Source organism: Cherax quadricarinatus, chromosome 31, assembly GCF_038502225.1.
Source record: "Cherax quadricarinatus isolate ZL_2023a chromosome 31, ASM3850222v1, whole genome shotgun sequence".
Lineage (NCBI taxonomy): Eukaryota > Metazoa > Arthropoda > Malacostraca > Decapoda > Parastacidae > Cherax > Cherax quadricarinatus.
The window spans coordinates 37,844,264-37,870,252 of NC_091322.1; the positions used below are offsets into that span (position 1 = coordinate 37,844,264).

Below are 25,989 nucleotides of genomic sequence, written 5' to 3' on the forward strand. Positions count from 1 at the left end.
CTGGTGCTGCATACTCCAGTATGGGCCTTACATACACAGTGTACTGTGTCTTGAACGATTCCTTACTAAGGTATCGGAACGCTATTCTCAGGTTTGCCAGGCGCCCATATGCTGTTTGTGTCTGTGGGTTACCTCATTTCATCACGGACACGTGTGCACTACGCCTTGATGCTTCATCATATTCATTTGTAGTTGTTTTCTCTCATTCTCAAAGTAAGTTTTTCCTTGCAGAATTTTAGTTTATTCCTTTCACGTCACATTTGTGTATTTGTATGTGCAAGGTAATACACCGCATTCTTTGATTACCTCACACCCAGCACGTCAAAAGATGCGACCATACTACACCAATATTTCTAAAAGATCTTCTTTATTCTCTTCTAAAGATGACTAACAAATAATAATAGTAATCTACTTAAATTAGGTTAGGTATGCTTTGTCAGGAAACAGGACAAGTATTTCCTGATGTGGGTCTTAGTCATATGATGACCCGCCACTTTTGGTCATCAGACCGAGGCCTTCCACTGGCTTACCCCTCCATCTCTTTAATAATTAGGATTAATACATTAATTCACTTGTATTATTTAGCAAGAAACCCTTAAAGTATCTATGAGTAGAATTACCAGAAAACACATTCTGGTTAGAACATAATTTAACATTATAAAACCTATTATAAAATATATGAAGAAAAGATCATTTTTTTTTAATAGGAACCGCAGGTAAATGTGGCAGTAAATGTGATGTCTCAAGTGCGATAAATGATTGACATTATTATTAATTTCATGGGAAGTGCTAAATCCATTGGGGTATAAGAGGTAATCAGGTTTGAACTACAGAAAATGATGTTAACTCTAATATCTTGAATCAAAAGCCTTTCATTGGCATCAAGGAAGTGCCCATGAAGGGTACAGTAGCTGAATGCTGATTGTAGATTGTGTTTTATATACAGTAGTTTTATCTTAACTGTTCTTCTTGTTTGGTAGTTGTTGGTATACTTTTTACAGCATATAACCACCCTAGCAACATTCCATATATTTTATTTGTTCGTATTTAATGACTTGTTTCCTCAGACTGTGGTGGAAACATCACCAATGAAGAATATGGAATCATTCACTCTCCACACTGGCCTAAGAAATACGACGGTCCTGACCCTGATCGTCAGGGAGGGGCATTTTCCTGCACCTGGTTTATTCACGTTCGTCCCTACCACAAAATTTTGCTTTGGCTTCAGTCATTTTCTGTTGAAGGAAATCCAGCAGGTAAACCAGCATTATCTTTGCAATCTTACAACCAGGTTAATGAATCTGTGGAAAAGGACACTTTTGTACAGTTCAGGACTGATGAAGCCACTTGTGGCACATTGATACCTTCAATAAATGTCTGAACTGTACCCAAGTGTCTTTTTTCACAGTTTGCCAGTACCAACATACCATTTACACCTATTACATACAAAACTCGAGGATTGGAGCTCCAAAGAAAAAAAATTGCTTTCACGTAAATTTTAGATATTTAACTGCAGATACTATACAGTACTGAACTATACAACAAAAAGTGTAACAGATATCCTCAAACTCAAGGATTTGTATTGATATGACCATGTCTGGTATTACTTCGCAGAGAGAGGATGTCCAGCAGCAGTAGTTCGAGTTTGGCCAGATCTGGATAAATTACCAATCGAGTTATGTGGTGATGCCTTGACCGACGATGCTTCTATAATAATCTCCAAATCTTCATTAATGAGGGTGGCCTTTTTAACTGCTGACAGAGCAGTGGGAGCAAAGGGATTTGAGGGCATTTGGACAGAAATTCAGGATAGTAAGTTGCGGCTCATGACACATTTGGTTGAATAACTACTTAATTCCTAATAATTCTTATATAACACACATGTTTTACCAATAATTTGCAACTGTTATAATAAAATACTTATTGCATGTATTGTAAACTGCCTAACACTTTAACACATTAATTAGCCATGGGGGATGGACAGATTTACAACAGTTCTCCCAAAAATATGAACTCTGGTTAGAATAACAAACTATAATTCTATTAAACATCTTGCTTAGACATTTTGCTTCAGTCTGTTTAGATATGAAAGCTTATGTACAAATCATAATGATGAATAGGCTATTTAGAGCTGGAGAATACCAAAAGGAAATGGCAGGCAGCTGAGTAGTGCCACACTTGTTTTCTATAGATTGTGAATGCATGATTCATTCTTGAAAGTACCAATACTCTTTTTGGTTACTGCAAAAAACAATATTCGTGACCAAAGCACAGAGCCAGAAGAAGATACATGTATATTTAAAGATCCTTCATGAAAGATTGGCGATCTAAAGTGCCGGAAAGAGGGAGGATGATTGTTGTACATAGCTGTTGAATGCGAAAGGCAGGACAGTACAACGCTGCTCAAGCACCTCACAATGTCTTAAGAGAAAGAACAATAAGACTTGCACTAGAAGGGAAAGAGAGATGCTTCTTTTGTATAAGTTGTATTATGTACTTATAGACATAAAGATTTATTATTATTATTATTATTATTATTATTATTATTTTATTTTATTATCACACTGGCCGATTCCCACCAAGGCAGGGTGGCCCGAAAAAGAAAAACTTTCACCATCATTCACTCCATCACTGTCTTGCCAGAAGGGTGCTTTACACTACAGTTTTTAATCTGCAACATTAACACCCCTCCTTCAGAGTGCAGGCACTGTACTTCCCATTTCCAGGACTCAAGTCCGGCCTGCTGGTTTCCCTGAATCCCTTCATAAATGTTACTTTGCTCACACTCCAACAGCATGTCAAGTATTAAAAACCATTTGTCTCCATTCACTCCTATCAAACACGCTCACGCATGCCTGCTGGAAGTCCAAGCCCCTCGCACACAAAACCTCCTTTACCCCCTCCCTCCAACCTTTCCTAGGCCGACCCCTACCCCGCCTTCCTTCCACTACAGACTGATACACTCTTGAAGTTATTCTGTTTCGCTCCATTCTCTCCACATGTCCGAACCACCTCAACAACCCTTCCTCAGCCCTCTGGACAACAGTTTTGGTAATCCCGCACCTCCTCCTAACTTCCAAACTACGAATTCTCTACATTATGTTCACACCACACATTGCTCTCAGACATGACATCACCACTGCCTCCAGCCTTCTCCTTGCTGCAACATTCATCACCCATGCTTCACACCCATATAAGAGCGTTGGTAAAACTATACTCTCATACATTCCCCTCTTTGCCTCCAAGGACAAAGTTCTTTGTCTCCACAGACTCCTAAGTGCATCACTCACCCTTTTCCCCTCATCAATTCTATGATTCACCTCATCTTTCATAGACCCATCCGCTGACACGTCCACTCCCAAATATCTGAATACATTCACCTCCTCCATACTCTCTCCCTCCAATCTGATATCCAATCTTTCATCACCTAATCTTTTTGTTATCCTCATAACCTTACTCTTTCTTGTATTCACTTTCAATTTTCTTCTTTTACACACCCTACCAAATTCATCCACCAATCTCTGCAACTTCTCTTCAGAATCTCCCAAGAGCACAGTGTCATTATTATTATTATTATTATTACATACTAAAACATGCAAAAACAGGTTTGTGTTCATGGGAGCTAATACACATATATTATTTACCCATTTTCTAAGGATGAGGGATGAAAACCATGAGCTACAGATAAACAATAGCTAAGATGAAAAAAAAATGCCTGACATATTTATGACAGCAAGAATTAGGTAGAGAACTTTTAGCAAATGTGGATCATGTCTATGAGGCATGGGTAAACAAAGAAAATTAAATTTAAAAACATTCGAAGAAAAAATACTGAAAACAGTAAAGCGTGTACGAATAGTATAATATAGTCACATTTTCTCCAAGCACATGTTTAAAAGTAGGCACTATGTTTCTTAAATACTTTAGGCATGTATGGAATTAGAATATATTTATTGTATTTGTTTATAAAATGATTTTCAGTCAGTAAGCATGTGTCTAATGTGTATGATTAAAGATTAAGTGAATTAATAGATAGGAAACGTGTCGCTATTACCCTCTGGTATTTACATTTTGGTGGGTGAAGTCAGTCATTGTGATTTGCATAGAGCATATTCATTCAGAAAAATGATTCCTTTTGTGTTTACTGATTACTCGACTGATGAAAAAGCTGTTTAAATTGGCAGTAAATATTTATGGTTTGTTTCATTGAGCTTGCACTAAACATATAAATAGTGAACTTATGACTTAACAACTAACAGGGGAAGGGGAATGGCTGCTAAAACTGATTGTACATTAAATCTGAATGATGCGATTGTCTTTTCATCATAACATTTACAAACAGTTCTGCATTTTAACAGACTTCATTCATTAAATCCAAAATAAATTTACTCATCAGACAGCAACAACAATAGACTTCATTAGTCACATCCGAAAATCAATTTGTCCAGCAGACCATAAGAACAGTGGACCCCAATGGAAATAAGTCACTCTGTCTGACTTTTTTGGGGTTATCCTAGGTTCTCTACACATATGCTGCTATGTATGATAATTCTATGTAACTGTATTTGTGTATACCAGAATAAACTTACTTACTTACTTACTTATTCTGGATTTGACGCACTTTTATCCGTTCTTCCCGACTGTTGTCCAGCCACAGGATTTGTTTAAATCTGACACTAATTAAATTAAGGTTCTTATGATCACGATTTTAATACAGGTACATGCATATGGTCATGGTATTTAAGTTGCCTGGGAGAGGAAACATAATACAGTACTTCATTATATTTAAGATAGGAGCCCCATATATGAGAAGATATTTAAAGATGAATACGTATATTAAAAATATGTATTAACCTAAGCTGATAGTATCATAGAATACAGAAACAAAAAATTTGAATTGAAGTATAGCTATCTTATTAGTCTGGCAAGCTACCCTATCTGTCCAATTTTGATTGTCCTCTGGGACAAAGTTAGGCTCAGAAATGTGTTTAACTATATCCTGACAGACTCCTATTAAAAATTCAACTGGTTCACAAATATCCTCTCTCCTGGGAAGATATTTCTGTCTATCTCATTTAGTTAATGGTGTAATAGTGATTCCAGAGCCTGTGGATAAACTGGTCAGTGCTTCCAACCTTCGTCTTATAAATAGGAAACTTTCTTTCTCTGGGAACTAGTTTATATAAGAAAATACAAATAATAGGGCATTCATTTTTTTTATCCAGTCAGGTGTTTTATCCAGTCATGCCTTGTGGAATGCATGTTAAAGAGATAAGATTAGATTTCGTTCGGTACCTGACCAGCCGGGCTGTGGCTCGTACGTTGGTTTGCGTGCAGCCAGCAGTAACAGCCTGGTTGATCAGGCTCTGATCCACCAGGAGGCCTGGTCACAGACTGGGCCACAGGGGCGTTGACCCCCGGAACTCTCTCCAGGTAAACTCCAGAGCGTTAGCCACCCAGGATAACCCAAGAAAGTCAGTGCATCATTGAGGATTGTCTAACTTATATCCATTGGGGTCCACAATCTTGTCCCCCAGGATGCAACCCACACCAGTCGACTAACACCCAGGTACCTATTTGCTGCTAGGTGAACAGGACAACAGGTGTAAGGAAATGCGTCGAAATGTTTCCACTCACTGGGAATCGAACCCGGGGCCCTCCGTGTGTGAAGCGGGGGCTTTAGCCACTAGGCCACTATTTTGTTTAACACACCAGCTATTACCCACTGAGGTAGGGGGGCATCCAAAAGAAAAAACGCATTCACCATCATTCATTTAATAGCTTTCTTTCCAAAAGTGTGTAGACACCATAATTCAGAAGATTCCCCTCTGAACTTTGACAGCACATCCTCTCCCTCAGAGTTTGGGCATTGTACTTCCTGCCTCCAAGACTCAAGTCCAGTTAACTGGTTCCTCAAAATTCCTTCATAAATGTTACCTTGCTCAACTCCAGCTGTATATCCAGTGGAATACAATGTGACTGGATAGACTGCAGAAAATATTAACTGGCACTGCATTTCCTATAAATATTCTCCTATCATTTAATAAACAGTTTGATGACAATTTAGTAACTGTCCAATGTTTCCTGTACAGCCCTCAAAACAGGTTGCTGAGAATAGAATTTTTTCCCAATTTGGCTCAGGTACTGTAGAGCAGTACTTAGTGTGGCTTCCTTTACATTTAGGAATTATAATTTAGCAAGAAGATCAGTAACCATTAACTTTTACTTGCATAGAAATACTAACATAGTGCTTCACAAAAAAAATACCTATTAGTTTTGTACTTTCATTTTTGTTGGAATTCAAAGATAAATGGCATAAATTTTCACCAGGAAGATTCCATTAGTAATAATTACTTATATAATACAGCTTGTCTTTTTGGGATTATTTCTAACACATTTATATAATTCTGTGGCACTGTTGAAAAGGTCACATGTAATTGTGTGTTGTTAGCATAATAATTTAATTGTGAATTGCTTTCACAGATAAGTTTGTATTCCTGAACCCATCCCCTAAGTGAAACGAAAAGATATAAACATTTTTTTTACTACCCCACCCACCAATAAGCTATGTATGGTAAACTTATAATAAGTGTAAATAACTTGAGTACTCTGAATGTAAAAAAAATCAGTAATGAAAATGTCTGATGCATGAAGTTAAAGTTGCCTGTTGTAAGTTGTAAAAAAAAGTTATAATATGCAAACGTAAAACTAGTAGACTTCTCTCTCTAATCAGTTACTGCATGATTCTTTTCGTAAAGTATTTTAGTATATATATATATATATATATATATATATATATATATATATATATATATATATATATATATATATATATATATTTTAATTAAAAAAATTTAAACAGTATGGCCTCATTCATTATCTTTTGATAGAGTTTTGCTAACTTTTACTAATTAAACTATCGGAAGATTTTGAATGGATCATCAAAATGGAGATATTGATTAGAATAGTACAGTGAAGTACATCTCCTCCACTGATTTCCTCCCTTCAGGCCCAAAATGTGAACAGTTCCTGTGCTCCAAAAACAACTTCTGCATATCCAAGAATCTTCGATGCAATGGAGTACCTAATTGTGGTGTGGGTGATCTATCAGATGAAGACAATTGTAAGTAGAGGGATATATATATATATATATATATATATATATATATATATATATATATATATATATATATATATATATATATATATATATATATATATATATATATATATATATATATATATATATATATATATATATATATTTATATATATATATATTATATATTTTTTTTTTTTTTTTCAACAAGTCAGCCGTTTCCCACCGAGGCAGGGTGACCCAAAAAAAAAGAAAGAAAATCCCCAAAAAGAAAATACTTTCATCATCATTCAACACTTTCACCACACTCGCACATTATCACTGTTTTTGCAGAGGTGCTCAGAATACAACAGTCCAGAAGCATACACATATAAAGACACACAACATATCCCTCCAAACTGCCAATATCCCAAACCCCTCCTTTAAAGTGCAGGCATTGTACTTCCCATTTCCAGGACTCAAGTCCGACTATATGAAAATAACCGGTTTCCCTGAATCCCTTCACTAAATATTACCCTGCTCACACTCCAACAGATCGTCAGGTCCCAAGTACCATTCGTCTCCATTCACTCCTATCTAACACGCTCACGCACGCTTGCTGGAAGTCCAAGCCCCTTGCCCACAAAACCTCCTTTACCCCCTCTCTCCAACCCTTTCGAGGACGACCCCTACCCCGCCTTCCTTCCCCTATAGATTTATATACTTTCCATGTCATTCTACTTTGATCCATTCTCTCTAAATGACCAAACCACCTCAACAACCCCTCTTCTGCCCTCTGACTAATACTTTTATTAACTCCACACCTTCTCCTAATTTCCACACTCCGAATTTTCTGCATAATATTTACACCACACATTGCCCTTAAACAAGACATCTCCACTGCCTCCAACCGTCTCCTCGCTGCTGCATTTACCACCCAAGCTTCACACCCATATAAGAGTGTTGGTACTACTATACTTTCATACATTCCCTTCTTTGCCTCCATAGATAACGTTTTTTGACTCCACATATACCTCAACGCACCACTCACCTTTTTTCCCTCATCAATTCTATGATTAACCTCATCCTTCATAAATCCATCCTCCGACACGTCAACTCCCAAGTATCTGAAAACATTCACTTCTTCCATACTCCTCCTCCCCAATTTGATATCCAATTTTTCTTTATCTAAATCATTTGACACCCTCATCACCTTACTCTTTTCTATGTTCACTTTCAACTCTCTACCTTTACACACATTCCCAAACTCATCCACTAACCTTTGCAATTTTTCTTTAGAATCTCCCATAAGCACAGTATCATCAGCAAAAAGTAACTGTGTCAATTCCCATTTTGAATTTGATTCCCCAAAATTTAATCCCACCCCTCTCCCGAACACCCTAGCATTTACTTCCTTTACAACCCCATCTATAAATATATTAAACAACCATGGTGACATTACACATCCCTGTCTAAGACCTACTTTTACCGGGAAGTAGTCTCCCTCTCTTCTACACACCCTAACCTGAGCCTCACTATCCTCATAAAAACTCTTTACAGCATTTAATAACTTACCACCTATTCCATATACTTGCAACATCTGCCACATTGCTCCTCTATCCACTCTATCATATGCCTTTTCTAAATCCATAAATGCAATAAAAACTTCCCTACCTTTATCTAAATACTGTTCACATATATGCTTCAATGTAAACACTTGATCTACACATCCCCTACCCACTCTGAAACCTCCTTGCTCATCCGCAATCCTCCATTCTGTCTTACCTCTAATTCTTTCAATTATAACCCTACCGTACACTTTTCCTGGTATACTCAGTAAGCTTATTCCTCTATAATTTTTACAGTCTCTTTTGTCCCCTTTCCCTTTATATAAAGGGACTATACATGCTCTCCACCAATCCCTAGGTACCTTCCCCTCTTTCATACATTTATTAAACAGAAGTACCAACCACTCCAACACTATATCCCCCCCTGCTTTTAACATTTCTGTCATGATCCCATCAGTTCCAGCTATATATATATATATTTATTTTTTTTTTTATTATCACACTGGCCGATTCCCACCAAGGCAGGGTGGCCCGAAAAAGAAAAACTTTCACCATCATTCACTCCATCACTGTCTTGCCAGAAGGGTGCTTTACACTACAGTTTTTAAACTGCAACATTAACACCCCTCCTTCAGAGTGCAGGCACTGTACTTCCCATCTCCAGGACTCAAGTCCGGCCTGCCGGTTTCCCTGAATCCCTTCATAAATGTTACTTTGCTCACACTCCAACAGCACGTCAAGTATTAAAAACCATTTGTCTCCATTCACTCCTATCAAACACGCTCACGCATGCCTGCTGGAAGTCCAAGCCCCTCGCACACAAAACCTCCTTTACCCCCTCCCTCCAACCCTTCCTAGGCCGACCCCTACCCCGCCTTCCTTCCACTACAGACTGATACACTCTTGAAGTCATTCTGTTTCGCTCCATTCTCTCTACATGTCCGAACCACCTCAACAACCCTTCCTCAGCCCTCTGGACAACAGTTTTGGTAATCCCGCACCTCCTCCTAACTTCCAAACTACGAATTCTCTGCATTATATTCACACCACACATTGCCCTCAGACATGACATCTCCACTGCCTCCAGCCTTCTCCTCGCTGCAACATTCATCACCCACGCTTCACACCCATATAAGAGCGTTGGTAAAACTATACTCTCATACATTCCCCTCTTTGCCTCCAAGGACAAAGTTCTTTGTCTCCACAGACTCATAAGTGCACCACTCACTCTTTTTCCCTCATCAATTCTATGATTCACCTCATCTTTCATAGACCCATCCGCTGACACGTCCACTCCCAAATATCTGAATACGTTCACCTCCTCCATACTCTCTCCCTCCAATCTGATATTCAATCTTTCATCACCTAATCTTTTTGTTATCCTCATAACCTTACTCTTTCCTGTATTCACCTTTAATTTTCTTCTTTTGCACACCCTTCCAAATTCATCCACCAATCTCTGCAGCTTCTCTTCAGAATCTCCCAAGAGCACAGTGTCATCAGCAAAGAGCAGCTGTGACAACTCCCATTTTGTGTGTGATTCTTTATCTTTTAACTCCACGCCTCTTGCCAAGACCCTCGCATTTACTTCTCTTACAACCCCATCTATAAATATATTAAACAACCACGGTGACATCACACATCCTTGTCTAAGGCCTACTTTTACTGGGAAAAAATTTCCCTCTTTCCTACATACTCTAACTTGAGCCTCACTATCCTCGTAAAAACTCTTCACTGCTTTCAGTAACCTACCTCCTACACCATACACTTGCAACATCTGTCACATTGCCCCCCTATCCACCCTGTCATACGCCTTTTCCAAATCCATAAATGCCACAAAGACCTCTTTAGCCTTATCTAAATAATGTTCACTTATATGTTTCACTGTAAACACCTGGTCCACACACCCCCTACCTTTCCTAAAGCCTCCTTGTTCATCTGCTATCCTATTCTCCGTCTTACTCTTAATTCTTTCAATTATAACTCTACCATACACTTTACCAGGTACACTCAACAGACTTATCCCCCTATAATTTTTGCACTCTCTTTTATCCCCTTTGCCTTTATACAAAGGAACTATGCATGCTCTCTGCCAATCCCTAGGTACCTTACCCTCTTCCATACATTTATTAAATAATTGCACCAACCACTCCAAAACTATATCCCCACCTGCTTTTAACATTTCTATCTTTATCCCTCAATCCCGGCTGCTTTACCCCCTTTCATTTTACCTACTGCCTCACGAACTTCCCCCACACTCACAACTGGCTCTTCCTCACTCCTACAAGCTGTTATTCCTCCTTGCCCTATACACGAAATCACAGCTTCCCTATCTTCATCAACATTTAACAATTCCTCAAAATATTCCCTCCATCTTCCCAATACCTCTAACTCTCCATTTAATAACTCTCCTCTCCTATTTTTAACTGACAAATCCATTTGTTCTCTAGGCTTTCTTAACTTGTTAATCTCACTCCAAAACTTTTTCTTATTTTCAACAAAATTTGTTGATAACATCTCACCCACTCTCTCATTTGCTCTCTTTTTACATTGCTTCACCACTCTCTTAACCTCTCTCTTTTTCTCCATATACTCCTTCCCTCCCTTGGGAGATTCTGAAGAGAAGTTGCAGAGATTGGTGGATGAATTTGGTAGGGTGTGCAAAAGAAGAAAATTAAAGGTGAATACAGGAAAGAGTAAGGTTATGAGGATAACAAAAAGATTAGGTGATGAAAGATTGAATATCAGATTGGAGGGAGAGAGTATGGAGGAGGTGAACGTATTCAGATATTTGGGAGTGGACGTGTCAGCAGATGGGTCTATGAAAGATGAGGTGAATCATAGAATTGATGAGGGAAAAAGAGTGAGTGGTGCACTTAGGAGTCTGTGGAGACAAAGAACTTTGTCCTTGGAGGCAAAGAGGGGAATGTATGAGAGTATAGTTTTACCAACGCTCTTATATGGGTGTGAAGCGTGGGTGATGAATGTTGCAGCGAGGAGAAGGCTGGAGGCAGTGGAGATGTCATGTCTGAGGGCAATGTGTGGTGTGAATATAATGCAGAGAATTCGTAGTTTGGAAGTTAGGAGGAGGTGCGGGATTACCAAAACTGTTGTCCAGAGGGCTGAGGAAGGGTTGTTGAGGTGGTTCGGACATGTAGAGAGAATGGAGCGAAACAGAATGACTTCAAGAGTGTATCAGTCTGTAGTGGAAGGAAGGCGGGGTAGGGGTCGGCCTAGGAAGGGTTGGAGGGAGGGGGTAAAGGAGGTTTTGTATGCGAGGGGCTTGGACTTCCAGCAGGCATGCGTGAGCGTGTTTGATAGGAGTGAATGGAGACAAATGGTTTTTAATACTTGACGTGCTGTTGGAGTGTGAGCAAAGTAACATTTATGAAGGGATTCAGGGAAACCGGCAGGCCGGACTTGAGTCCTGGAGATGGGAAGTACAGTGCCTGCACTCTGAAGGAGGGGTGTAAATGTTGCAGTTTAAAAACTGTAGTGTAAAGCACCCTTCTGGCAAGACAGTGATGGAGTGAATGATGGTGAAAGTTTTTCTTTTTCGGGCCACCCTGCCTTGGTGGGAATCGGCCGGTGTGATAATAAAAAATAATAAAATATATATATATATATAATATATATATATATATATAAATATATATATATATAAATATATATATATAAATATATATATAATATATATATAAATATATATATATATATATATATATACAGTGGACCCCCGCATAGCGACCTTAATCCGTGCAAGAGGGCTGGCTGTTATGCGAAATGTTCGCTATGCGAATGAATTTTCCCCATAAGAAATAATGGAAATAAAATTAATCCGTGCAAGACACCCAAAAGTATGAAAAAAAATTTTTTTACCACAAAAAAATGTTAATTTTAGTACACACAAACTGAAAAAGGCATGCACAATTACATGACACTTACTTTTATTGAAGATCTGGTGATGATTGATGGGATGGGAGGAGGGGAGAGAGAGTGTTAGTGTTTAGAAGGGGAATCCCCTTCCATTAGGACTTGAGGTAGCAAGTCCTTTTCTGGGGTTACTTCCCTTCTTCTTTTAATGCCACTAGGACCAGCTTCAGAGTCACTGGACTTCTTTCGCACAACATATCTGTCCATAGTGGCCTGTACCTCTCGTTCCTTTATGATTTGTCTAAAGTGGTTCACAACAGTGTCATTGTAACAGTCACCAGCACGGCTTGCAATAGCTGTGTGAGGGTGATTTTCATCAAAAAAGGTTTGCACTTCAAGCCATTTTGCACACATTTCCTTAATCTTTGAAGTAGGCAATTCCTTCAATTTCTCTCTCCCCTCCTTTGAACCAGTTTCCCCAGGTCTGGCCTCTTGCTCTTGAAGTTGATCTATCAGCTCATCAGTGGTTAGTTCTTCATTGTCCTCCTCCACCAACTCTTCCACATCCTCCCCACTAACCTCCAACCCCAAGGACTTCCCCAATTCCACAATTGATTCCTCAACTGGTATACTCCTCTCAGGGTTAGCCTCAAACCCTTCAAAATCCCTTTTGTCTACACATTCTGGCCACAGTTTCTTCCAAGCAGAGTTCAAGGTTCTCTTAGTCACTCCCTCCCAAGCCTTACCTATAAGGTTTACACAATTGAGGATATTAAAGTGATCCTTCCAAAACTCTTTTAGAGTCAATCGAGTGTCTGTGGTCACTTCAAAGCACTTTTGAAACAGAGCTTTTGTGTACAGTTTCTTGAAGTTGGAAATGACCTGCTGGTCCATGGGCTGCAGGAGAGGAGTGGTATTAGGAGGCAAAAACTTCACCTTAATGAAGCTCATGTCCCCATAAAGTCGCTCTGCCACGTCTGTAGGATGACCAGGGGCATTGTCTAACACCAGGAGGCACTTAAGGTCTAATTTCTTTTCAGTTAGGTAATCTTTCACATTGGGGGCAAATGCATGGTGTAACCAGTTATAGAAAAATTCCCTAGTGACCCATGCCTTACTGTTTGCCCTCCACAGCACACACAAATTATCCTTGAGGACATTCTTTTGCCTGAACGCTCTGGGAGTTTCAGAGTGATACACTAATAAAGGCTTAACTTTGCAATCACCACTAGCATTGGCACACATCAACAAAGTAAGCCTGTCTTTCATAGGCTTATGTCCTGGGAGTGCCTTTTCCTCCTGAGTAATGTAGGTCCTGCTTGGCATTTTCTTCCAGAACAGGCCTGTTTCATCACAATTAAACACTTGTTCAGGTTTCAGTCCTTCAGTTTCTATGTACTCCTTGAATTCATGCACATATTTTTCAGCCGCTTTGTGGTCCGAACTGGCAGCCTCACCATGCCGTATCACACTATGGATGCCACTACGCTTCTTAAATCTCTCAAACCAACCTTTGCTGGCCTTAAATTCACTCACATCATCACTAGTTGCAGGCATTTTTTTAATTAAATCGTCATGCAACTTCCTAGCCTTTTCACATATGATCGCTTGAGAGACGCTATCTCCTGCTAGCTGTTTTTCATTTATCCACACCAATAAGAGTCTCTCAACATCTTCCATCACTTGCGATCTTTGTTTCGAAAACACAGTTAAACCTTTGGCAACAACAGCTTCCTTGATTGCCGTTTTCTTGCCCACAATAGAAGAGATGGTTGATTTTGGTTTCTTGTACAACCTGACCAGGTCGGTGATACGTACTCCACTTTCATACTTATCAATGATCTCTTTCTTTATTTCAATAGGAATCCTAACCCTTATTGCTGTAGGGTTGGAACTAGAAGCTTTCTTGGGGCCCATGGTCACTTATTTTCCAGAAACAGCACCGAAAACACTGTAATAATACAAAATATTCCGAGTGTATGCTTGAATGTTACCGCGGAGGCTGGCTGGTAAACAATGGCACAGGCGGCACATGTGAGGCTGGCTGAGGGCGCACATTGGACGCGTCTCGGACGAAGGCCGCTGAGCGGGTTTTTGTCCACTATGCGGGGCAAAATTTTAGCGAACAAAGCGTCCGCTATGCGGATTGTCCGCTATGCAAGGCGTCCGCTATGCGGGGGTCCACTGTATATATATATATATATATATATATATATATATATATATATATATATATATATATATATATATCTATATATATATTTTATATTTTCAACAAGTCGGCCATCTCCCACCGAGGCAGGGTGACCCAAAAAAGAAAGAAAATCCCCAAAAAGAAAATGCTTTCATCATCATTCAACACTTTCACCACACTCGCACATTATCACTGTTTTTGCAGAGGTGCTCAGAATACAACTGTCTAGAAGCATACACATATAAAGATACACAACATATCCCTCCAAACTGCCAATATCCCAAACCCCTCCTTTATTGTGCAGGCATTGTACTTCCCATTTCCAGGACTCAAGTCCGACTATATGAAAATAACCGGTTTCCCTGAATCCCTTCACTAAATATTACCCTGCTCACACTCCAACAGATCGTCAGGTCCCAAGTACCATTCGTCTCCATTCACTCCTATCTAACACACTCACGCACGCTTGCTGGAAGTTCAAGCCCCTTGCCCACAAAACCTCCTTTACCCCCTCTCTCCAACCCTTTCGAGGACGACCCCTATATATATATATATATATATATATATATATATATATATATATATATATATATATATAATGTATGTATGTATGTATGTATGTATATGTATATATGTATATGTACACCAAGTTTGCAGAGCAGTAGACATTACAGATTTTTGTCTGCTGGTCTTTTTATATCTGCAGTTCATCGTTTATTAAATAAATGAGTCTTGTAATTAATTTAGGTTGTAAACTCCATTATCAACTAGGAATCTTTGATTGTGTACCTTCAGTTATTTACTTTTCAATATTAAAATGTGTTGAGTTTTCTAAGTATGTATTTGAAAGATGTAAAAATAAATATTTCATAAGAAATATATAGCTAATAAATATAAAACACTTTTGTAATTTATTTTGTCTTCTTGATATGGACGAATTTTTACACAAGAATTTGACAAACAATTAAAAGTCGTAGAACTTAAGGTAATCAGTTTGCCACATTAATTGAATATTTAAAATTTACAACGACAGTACTTCAACTAGTCATTAGCGACTGTCACTATTAAAACCTTTGTCTCTCCCCAGGTGTAAAAGATCCCGTGGTAAATGTGTTAATGTTGGTGGGTGTGGGGCTGGGCATCTCATCAGTCCTGCTGATCGTGGTGTGCATCTGGTGTCACCGTAAACACGTCAAGCGACGGGAGGACGGTGGTCTACCCCACCACGTACATGTGTGCGAACGTGGGGCTCGCTTTGCCTCAGTGGACAGTGTATGCCACAGCGGTATTAACGTACATCATGTTTGCCCTCTTCAATTTAGCTGTCCTCCTTTTTTTTCATAGAAAAAATGTGTAGATGTGTTGACTGCAGATGTGGTTGGTTTAATAATACACCTATTTAGTCAAATTAAAACCTCTTACGAATGTTTGGTGTGCAAAAGACATGTGCGATGCTCTTGCTTACAACTATCCTTTAGTTAATGGCTCCTGCTGCTAATATTATTTTCCTTTCCGTTTGATTTTTCACACGATTGGACCATTTTTATGCACATTTTCGTGTAATATTTTGTAAAAATATATTCCACTAACACACAATTGGGAGCCATATTACATATCCTTTTTTTTACATTAAGTGTTTTTGTGAGTTGCTTCATCTGATGTATATTTAACTTTATCTATTGTATATCGTCACTCATAAGTCAACAAACCTATATAATAAAGATTGACCCAAAATATGTCCTTAGCTTATATAAATAAAATAAGTACATGTATTTTGCAAAACAGAATGCACAGCAATATGACAGAGGCTTATTCATAAAACATAATAAATTAATATAGGTGACTAAAGAAGTAAAGATTTTTTTTACGAGATTATTGAGGCTCAGGTTAAGGTGAACGGGAGAGACGGGGATTATTTTACGTTAAGAGTAGGCCTTAGACATAGATGCTCTCAAATTCAAATTCAAGTTTATTTCCACATGATACATTGCTTATACTGGAATGCATAACACTTGAATGCATGCAGAAAACCCGTGGTTATGCTGAGTATTTCAAGCAAGCTTAATAAATTTATGGATGGGAGTTACAAAAGATGACCATTAGGGTGTCAAAGAGAAGTGTGAGGTTAAAAGCTGCTGTGTCTGATACAAAGTGGGAGTTATTATAGTTATTCTTTGCCGATGATTCAGTTCTTTTTGAGAGATTCTGAGGACCAGTTATAATAGTTCAGGAGGATGTGTATAAAAATAGGAAATTATAAGTGAACATACAAAAGAGTATGGTGATGAGGGTAACATAAAAAAGTCTAGGGAATGCTGGATTGAATATCACATTAGAAGGAGGGAGCATGGAGGAAGTAGATATATACGGATATTTGGGAATCGACATGTTAGCAGAAGGATTTATGAAAGACAATGAAGCATAGAATAGATAAGAGCAAAAGGCAGGTGGTGCATTAATGCATTTGTAGAGTGAAAGAAGTATATGTAAAATGAATGTATCAGAGCATAGTGGTGTCAACACTTTTCAATGGGTGTGAGCCATAAACTTTGAACATTGCAGTGAGAAGGAGGCTCAATGCAGTGGAGATGTTTTGCATGAGAGCAGTGTGTTGTGACTATTATGTAGAGGGTTTGGAGTGTATACATTAAGAGAAGATGTGGAATCAGAGGACTGAGGAGGGATTGCTGAGGTGGTTTGGTCATTTAGAGAGAATGAAGAAGGATAGGATGACGATAAGGGTGCATAAATCTGGTGTGGAAAGTAGGAATAGTCGGTGTCTTCAAATGAATGGCTGGAGGGAGAGTGTACAGGAGGCTTTGAGTTTTAGTGGCTTGAGCATCCAGCAGGTTTGTGTGAGCATATTATGAGTGATTGAAGACAAGGGGTTTTTAATGGATGTACGCTTAGAATGTGAGCAAGGTAATACTTATGAAGGGATTCAGGAAAAACGGTTAGCTGGACTTGAATCCTGGAGGTGAAAAGTATATTGTTTGCTCTTCGACGGAAGGGGTGAAGATGTTTCAGTTCAGAGGATCATGTGGATTGTGATGTCTGTGTGCTTCTGACAGAACAACTATTGAATGAATGATGGTAAATGTGTTTCACTTTTTTGATCACCCCTGCCTTGGGAGATAGCCAGTGTTAAAAAAAACAGTAATTGATTTTCTGGTATAATAAAAAGATTATTTGGTCAGTATATACTGAAAGAATGTTTGTTTTCACGAGACAGGTTGGGAGAGAGAACTATGATTATAATAACCTCGCTCACACAAAAGATATAAACACAATATGTTAAAAAAATGTCAAGGTCATACAAATGCCATAAATCGATCATTCGTTATTTTTTTTCTCATCGATCGTAACTTCATTTATCCTTAGTACTGTAATGGTTCTTGTTACACTTATATATGTGTGTGCGTGTGTGTGTGTGTATATATATATATATATACACACCGGCAGTATCCCACCAAGGTGGGGTGGCCCAAAAGGAAAAACGAAAGCTTCTCCTTTTACATATAGTAATATATACAGGAGAAGGGGTTACTAGCCCCTTGCTCCTGGCATTTTAGTCGCCTCTTACAACACGCATGGCTTACGGAGGAAGAATTCTGTTCCACTTCCCCATGGAGTTAAGAGGAAATAAACAAAAATAAGAACCAGAAAGAAAATAGAAGAAAACCCAGAGAGATGTGTGTATATATATGCTTGTACTTGTATGTGTAATGTGCCCTAAGTGTAAGTAGAGGTAGCAAGACGTACCTGAAATCTTGCATGTTAATGAGACAGAAAAAAGGACACCAGCAATCCTACCATCATGTAAAACAATTACAGGCTTTCGTTTTACACTCACTTGGCAGGGAGGTACTACTGTCCTGCCAAGTGAGTGTAAAACGAAAGCCTGTAATTGTTTTACATGATGGTAGGTTTGCTGGCGTCTTTTTTTCTGTCTCATAAACATGCAAGATTTCAGGTACGTCTTGCTACTTCTACTTACACATAGGTCACACTACACATACATGTACAAGCATATATATACACACCCCTCTGGGTTTTCTAATATTTTCTTACTAGTTCTTGTTGTTTATTTTCTCTTACCTCCATGGGGAAGTGGAACAGAATTCTTCCTCCGTAAGCCATGCGTGTTGTAGGAGGCAACTAAAATGCCGGGAGCAAGGGGCTAGTCACCTCTTCTCCTGTATATATTACTAAATGTAAAAGGAGAAACTTTCGGTTTTCCTTTTGGGCCACCCCACCTCGGTGGGATACGGCCGGTGTGTTGAAAGAAAGAATATATATATATACATATATTATATATATGTATATATATATATATATATATATATATATATTATATATATGTATATATATTTATATATATATACACACACACACACACACACACACACACACACACACTCACCTAATTGTTGTTCAGGGGTCAGATCACAGCTCCTGGCTCTGCCTCTTTGCTGGTTGCTACTAGGTACACTCTCTGCTCCATGAGCTTTATCATACCTCTTCTTAAAACTATGTATAGATCCTGCCTCCACTACATCACTCTCCAGACTATTCCACTATGTGTGTATGTGTGTGTGTGTGTGTGTGTGTGTGTGTGTGTGTGTGTGTGTGTGTGTGTGTGTGTGTGTGTGTGTGTGTGTGTGTGTGTGTGTGTGTTATCTATTACCTCTCCCACCAAGATAGGGTGACCCAAAGAAGAAAACAATCACCATCATTCATTCAATTACTGTCTTGCCAGAAGTGTGCTAACATCAGAATTCAGATTACCTCCTGACTACAACATCTCCATCCCATCTTCAGAATGCAGGCATTAATTACCCTTCTTGACTCCAGGTCTCAAGTCTGGCTAACTGCTTTTCCCTGAATCCCTTCATAAATGTTATCTTGTTTGCACTCCAACAGCACATCCATTATAAAAAATCCACTCCAGGTTCAGCACCAGAATTTCTGTAAGGGAAAAGAAGAAGCTTGAGGTGGATATTTGGTTGGATATTTGCTACAATTTCTCTTATGTGGACTTTGGGTGAATGAGGATTTTTTTTTTTTTAAGGGGAGGGGGCTCCAGCCTCCAAACAGCCCTATAGTTCTGCCAGTTATATAAATCTAACATGCTCACACAAGTCTGCTGGATGCTGAAGACCCTAAAACTCAAAGCCTCTTTTACCTCTTCCCTCCAGTCGATCCTGGAGCGACCCCTACACCTACCTTCTGTTCCAGAATTTTGCGGCCACTTCATCATTCCATCCCTGTCCATCCTCTATCCATGCCCAGACTTCCTCAACAACACCTCCTCACCCCTCTGAATTATACCCTTGGTGACCCCAGTTGTAGCATGTTTGTCTCACAAGTGAAGGTTCCTCTGCTGAATACTGTGAAGGGAGAGATGTATGGACAAGTCAAACATGACATCACCGTTGACTGTAGCCTCCTCGCTGCAGCCATCAAAATTCATGCCTCACACCCATATAATAGTGTTGGTACCAGTATCCTCTGCTGCATTCCCTATTTTGCCTCCATAGACTCTGTATCATATAAATTCTGATCATACAATAGAGTGAATAAAAATAATGTAAGGGACCTGGGAGTGGTAATGTCTGAGGATCTCATTTTCAAGGATCACAACAGTGCCACGATCACAGCTGGAAAGAAAATGATAGGATGGATATTGAGAACGTTCAAAACAAGGGATGCCAAGCCAGTGATGATCCTTTTCAAATCACTTGTCCTCTCTAGGTTGGAATATTGCTGTATATTAACATCTTCATTCAAAGCAGGTGAAATTGCAGATCTAGAGAGTGTACAGAGAACCTTTACTGCACATATAAGTTCTGTCAAACACAGCAACTACTGGAAACACTTGGAAGCACTTAACTTGTACTCACTGGAACGCAGGCAAGATAGCTATATCACAATCTACACTTGGAAAATCCTGGAAGGAATGGTCCCAAATCTGCACACACAAATCACTCCCTAAGAAAGTAAAAGACTGGGCAGGCGGTGCAAAATACCCCAATGAAAAGTAGGGGTGCCATTGGTATGCTATTAGAAAACACCATAAGTATCAGGGGCCCAAGACTGCTCAACAGCCACCCACCATGCGTAAGGAGAATTACCAATTGACCCCTGGATGTCTTTAAGTGGGAGCTGAACAGATACTTAAAGTCGATGCCGGATCAGCCGAGCTGTGGTTTGTATGTTAGACTACGTGCGGCCAGCAGTAACAGCCTGATTGATCAGGCCTTGATCCACTGGGAGGCCTGGTCATGGACCTGGCCGTGGGGGTGTTGATCCCTGGAATACGCTCCAGGTAGGTAGACTCCAGGTAGATAAACTTCTTTCTCTCTGAAGATGCCTCATCACACCACCTACCTTTTTTTCCTTCGTGTCTTGTGTGGTTTACCTCGTCTCTCATGGACCTATTGGCTGATGCTGGGTCACTGCATGGAGAAAACCCAAGCCGGGACCCGTCCTGGCGAACCTACCTATACCTGTTTCGGTTGACATATCTCTTAAATATCTGAACACTTCTACTTCCCTCATACTCCCTCCATTTTGATATTCAATCTATCATTACCTAGTCTTTTCATTATTACCTTACTCTTTTCTATGTTTACTTTTAATTTCCTTCTTTTACATACCCTCCCAAATTCGTACACCAACCTTTGCAACTTTTCTTCAGAATCCCTCAAAAGAACTGTCATCAGCAAAAATCAACTGTGACAACTCCCACTTTGTATCAGTCTCAACATCTTTTAATCCCATGCCTTTCCCCAACACCCCTGGCTTTCACTTTATAACCTCATATATAAATATTGTATGTTTAACAATCATGGTAACATCACACTTCCAAGTCCTACCTTCACTGAAAAATAGTTGTCTCCCCTCACTCCTGCATATCCTAACCTGAGTTTTACTGCATAAAAACTCCAATATATTGTTACTTAACCGGAAACCAGATATCTGAATACTTACATATAATATTCAGAATTTGGAAATTTTAATCTTATCCTGTTTTTTGGTTTTAGCGCCTTCACAAATTCCGTGGAATACAGTCTTACCCACATTTTGCAAATTGACAAGAAACAAAACAGAATAATTTGTTCTCTTCCCTGAAACCCTCCTCAGCATAAAACATTAGATTATCCTGTGGGATTTAAATACTCGGTGCCTTTTTGTTTAATATATTTTCAAAATACATATAGACCTTCAGTGATTTACGAGTGTGACATTACATTTTTATATTCTTTACTTGGGAACAATTTTTAACAAAGTTATTCCAGATAGGTACTGCACTCCATCTAACGTGCTTACTTTTAAATTCTTCAAATCTTTCGTGAGATATTTGATTTTTATCTTTTTTTCAGGGTGATCGCAGCCTATCACCAGTACTGGGAGCTCGACAGGCGCACCACCTCAGCCGCACCTCCTTGCGTACAGAAACAGTCGTCTGAGATTACGCCCAGCACCACCCCCCTTGTGGGCTCTCAGCCTCTGGGGGTGGTGCTGAGGAGTCTCGAACACCCACACCCACTACTCTGTCGCACCACGAGCTCCTCATGTACTGAGCTGGGCGAATCCAACTGATGTCCGCGTGGATATTTGATGGACACCAGATTCAGAAGGTCCACATATAGTATTCAGAACTGCAAATGTACAGTATCCAGAGGGTCACACCTCAAAATCTTGTTCCGAAAAAGTGATATTTGTGATTTTTATATTTTTTCAACACGTGTAGCAGTGCAGACATAAAAAAAAATGAAAAGAAAACAAAAGTATAGATCCAGTATTGTTATTAATCCAGCGCATTGTTGTATCATAATGCTGGGATGTTAGAGAAAACATTGTGACTCTATTATTGACATGGATCACCTGCTACGATGGAACTGTCAGCCTTCATTTAAAAGGCTTCTTACAGGTGCTAAAACGAGTGGTGCGACTATCAGTTGTGGTTTATGATGCAACGGCAATCAGTAATTTTATTGTGCTAAGAAGTAAATGTGACTTATATCCATAGACATAAAACTAAAAGAATGCCACGCCATATAGTGAAAATACGCTGAAATTTTTTCTGACGTGTTTCTAACCATAATGGAAGGTACACATTTAAACTACATCTAAAAGCAGCAAAATATCCCAAGGGAAAATGGGAGGCTGTTCCCTTACGCTTGCTCTTTGTTAATGGAAAATATTTTTTGTATTACTAGATTTCCGTGACAAATCAGTTGATTGCTTTTGAATTTGTTTATAAGGAAGTCCTTGGAATCATAATGTTGACAAATGAACATTTAGTGATGCTTGTGTTACCTGAAAGCGCATTACCAGGTATTATGGTGCTCATTTGGTAATGAGGTCACCAATAACTCTTCATAGACATGTGCTCAATATCAGATAGGCTAAGAGACAGTCTAGTTGTTGTGATGTTGACATGAGAATATTTGTTCTGATCCCTTTTTCTTGTCCATAAACTGATATTCAGAGACCTGTTGCCCTTTGCTGCACATCTGTTTCATCTGTGCTTTTTGCAGTAGTGAGGCCTGGCAGTCTTCTCTTTGCTTGTTGACTCTTATATAAATTTTCCATTTCAAAGATGTGACTTCATGCCTCACTACTTGTTTAGAACTAGTCACAGTCTCGTTATGGGTTACCCTACCATTCTTTGTAATTAGTTATGATATTTTAACTGGTTGAATTATATTAGCATTTAAATCTCCTTTTTGCAACAATTTAACCAGCTGGTAATTCTTCATAGATCAAATTTTACATCTGGAAGAATAACCAATGCCTTGCAACTTGTCATTCCCTGAACCCACATATAAACTCCAGCTGCTGGAGTTTGAACACTACCACTTGGGCCCTGGGAGAGTCAGGTGGCCAGCTCATGGCAGAAGCTTCTGCTGTAATTACTGTGGTCTTCCCCTGACATGGAATCACGTGAGCAAGGAAACCTTATTTGATTCCTGGCCCAGGTCTTTACAAACTTAAAGCGGGTTTTATCAGTGTATGTGGCACAAATGTTGATGGGCTGCTTTGTCATATTGACTGCAACCTTAATAATAACTTGCAAGTGCAATACTCGACAGTTTCATATGGTTGTCGGGCTGTGCCAGCACAAGCAGCAGAAACAATTTTTTTGCTTTGCATTTATCATAAAAATTAATTCATGATTTTTTTTTTGTTGTATTTATGCTGTTTTATATTTGTTTTGCATTTTTTGTGAAAAATAATTAATAATTTTTAATGAATATTTTTTGGTTGCAATAATTGTTTTGCCATATGAATTCTCATTGGTGTAATAAATAAATAAATATATATATATATATATATAAATATATATAAATATATATATATAGTATATATAAATATATACTATATATATTGTGTGTGTCGTGCGAAATAAGCCAGTCCAGCGAATTAGGCCTAAAAAGCAAGGATCTTTCTGCCAAAAAAAGCAGAGTAAAAGAATTGTCATAAATCTACGAATATCAATAAGAGCATAACTAGAAAATATATATGCCATTTATTTAAAGAAATGTTAAATAAATTTAAACAGATTTATGATATATTCAGTAGAATTTGACCTTAATTTAGGGTAGGTTTCTAAGTTAAGTTTGGTCAAAAAAATACATCATTGTTAATGAAAAAATGTGTATTAATCTAAATTTTGTTTTGGAAAAGTCCAAATTTAAGGGAGTTGGGCTTATTCAGCAAGTCCTGTTTATTACGCACGACATACATATATATAGTATACATGCATACATACACAAATACATACTGTACATTATATATAGTATGGTGCACCCTGCGTGGTGCCTTTATCAATAGTGATTGTAAACACACGGAGACTAGCATAGTTTGGACTTCACTGGGACGGTATCAAGGATTCGGCCGATGTCAGGGTACCAGTTCCTCAGGCCGATGTCAGAGTACCAGTTCCTCAGGCCGATGCAGCCCTTAAACCTCACCATAACAACTATCTGATACAGTTGATGGGAGGTTAGCAAGGAAGGTTGTGTACAAATTATGGCATTCATAATGAATGTCGTACGCACCTATGTCATCCCAGCGACATTTTCACTAATAATGTATCTTATTTAGATCATTGTGCTATTCCTTGAGTGTTCACAATCACAGATGTGATTTGAGCCCACGAGAGTGTCACCCTAGCCATCACAAATACCAAACAAGCGGGTGCCTTAGTCCAAATGGACCAAGGCACCACATTAAATGTGTGTATATATATATATATATAATATATATATATATATATATATATATATATATATATATATATATATTATATACACACACATAAACACCACGGGAGGAATTGAATGATAGCTCTAGGCTTTTCGTATCAGCACATCAGGAGCTTGCAATGTTGCAGAAAGGAGGAGTAGGTCCAAGCAAATATGATCCGAGGAAGCGTCTTTACTTCAAGCAAAGACGCTTCCTCGGATCATATTTGCTTGGACCTGTTTTCTGCAACATTGCAAGCTCATGATGTGTTGGTTGCAACATGAAAGGCCTAGAGCTATAATTCAACTCTCCCGTAGTTTTGCATTTTGTATCGCTTGTTCACGATTTTTGCATTATGTACTGATATATATATATATATATATATATATATATATATATATATATATATATATATATATATATATATATATATATATATATATATGGAAAATAATCACAAAGGGAAATTGAATGATAGCTCTGGGCCTCTCGTGTTGCTGCCAATACTCAGGAGCTTTCAACAGTGAAAAGTAATGGCGAACAGCTTATGTAGGTGTGTCTGTGAAGGCATCCAGTGAAGCAAGAGCTGCTGGCCATGCCTTGGGATGCCTGACTGGTCAATGCCAGATACCAGAGGTTTAAGAAAATATTTTATGAGCCAACAGAAAAAGATAGTCCAGCTCATAAACAAAGAATTTGTAATAATTGGCAAGAGAATATAAAGAATGACATGCCAAGAACCAACATACTTCCATGTTTTGTTATAAAAAGAACAAAAATAATTCTGTCTTGTGATTGTGGCAGTGTTTTTCCTAAGTTCTGGAAACTTCCTCAAATTGGCAGCATAAATCAAACACTTAATAAATAATATTTTTTTTATAATCAGAGTTCTGTAATCAATAAAAATATATTTTATGGGACTTTTTCTCAAGTAATAACATTTTCAGTGTTATGGAACCTTTCACAGTCATTTAAATTTTCTCTTGTGTGTTTCCTGTGTGATGACAAAATATTCCTCT

At 38.6% G+C, this 25,989-nt stretch overlaps 1 protein-coding gene across 9 annotated transcripts in view; it reads left to right on the forward strand.

The window, feature by feature from the left end:
- LOC128699015 (cubilin) overlaps positions 1–23,426 on the forward strand; it is a 421,279-nt gene extending 397,853 nt beyond the window's left edge. For 7 of the 9 annotated variants that reach the window (XM_070090389.1, XM_070090391.1, XM_070090383.1 and 4 more), the window contains 5 exons: positions 1,068–1,256; positions 1,615–1,812; positions 6,995–7,123; positions 15,801–15,985; positions 22,099–23,426. In XM_070090389.1, coding sequence (XP_069946490.1) covers positions 1,068–1,256; positions 1,615–1,812; positions 6,995–7,123; positions 15,801–15,985; positions 22,099–22,185 — 788 coding nt within the window. In that variant the 3' untranslated portion in view covers positions 22,186–23,426. Of the gene's footprint in view, positions 1–1,067; positions 1,257–1,614; positions 1,813–6,994; positions 7,124–15,800; positions 15,999–22,098 lie in introns of all 9 variants that reach the window. The other 2 variants (XM_070090387.1, XM_070090385.1) reach the window with 2 other exon arrangements.
- Positions 23,427–25,989: the final 2,563 nt, after the last annotated feature.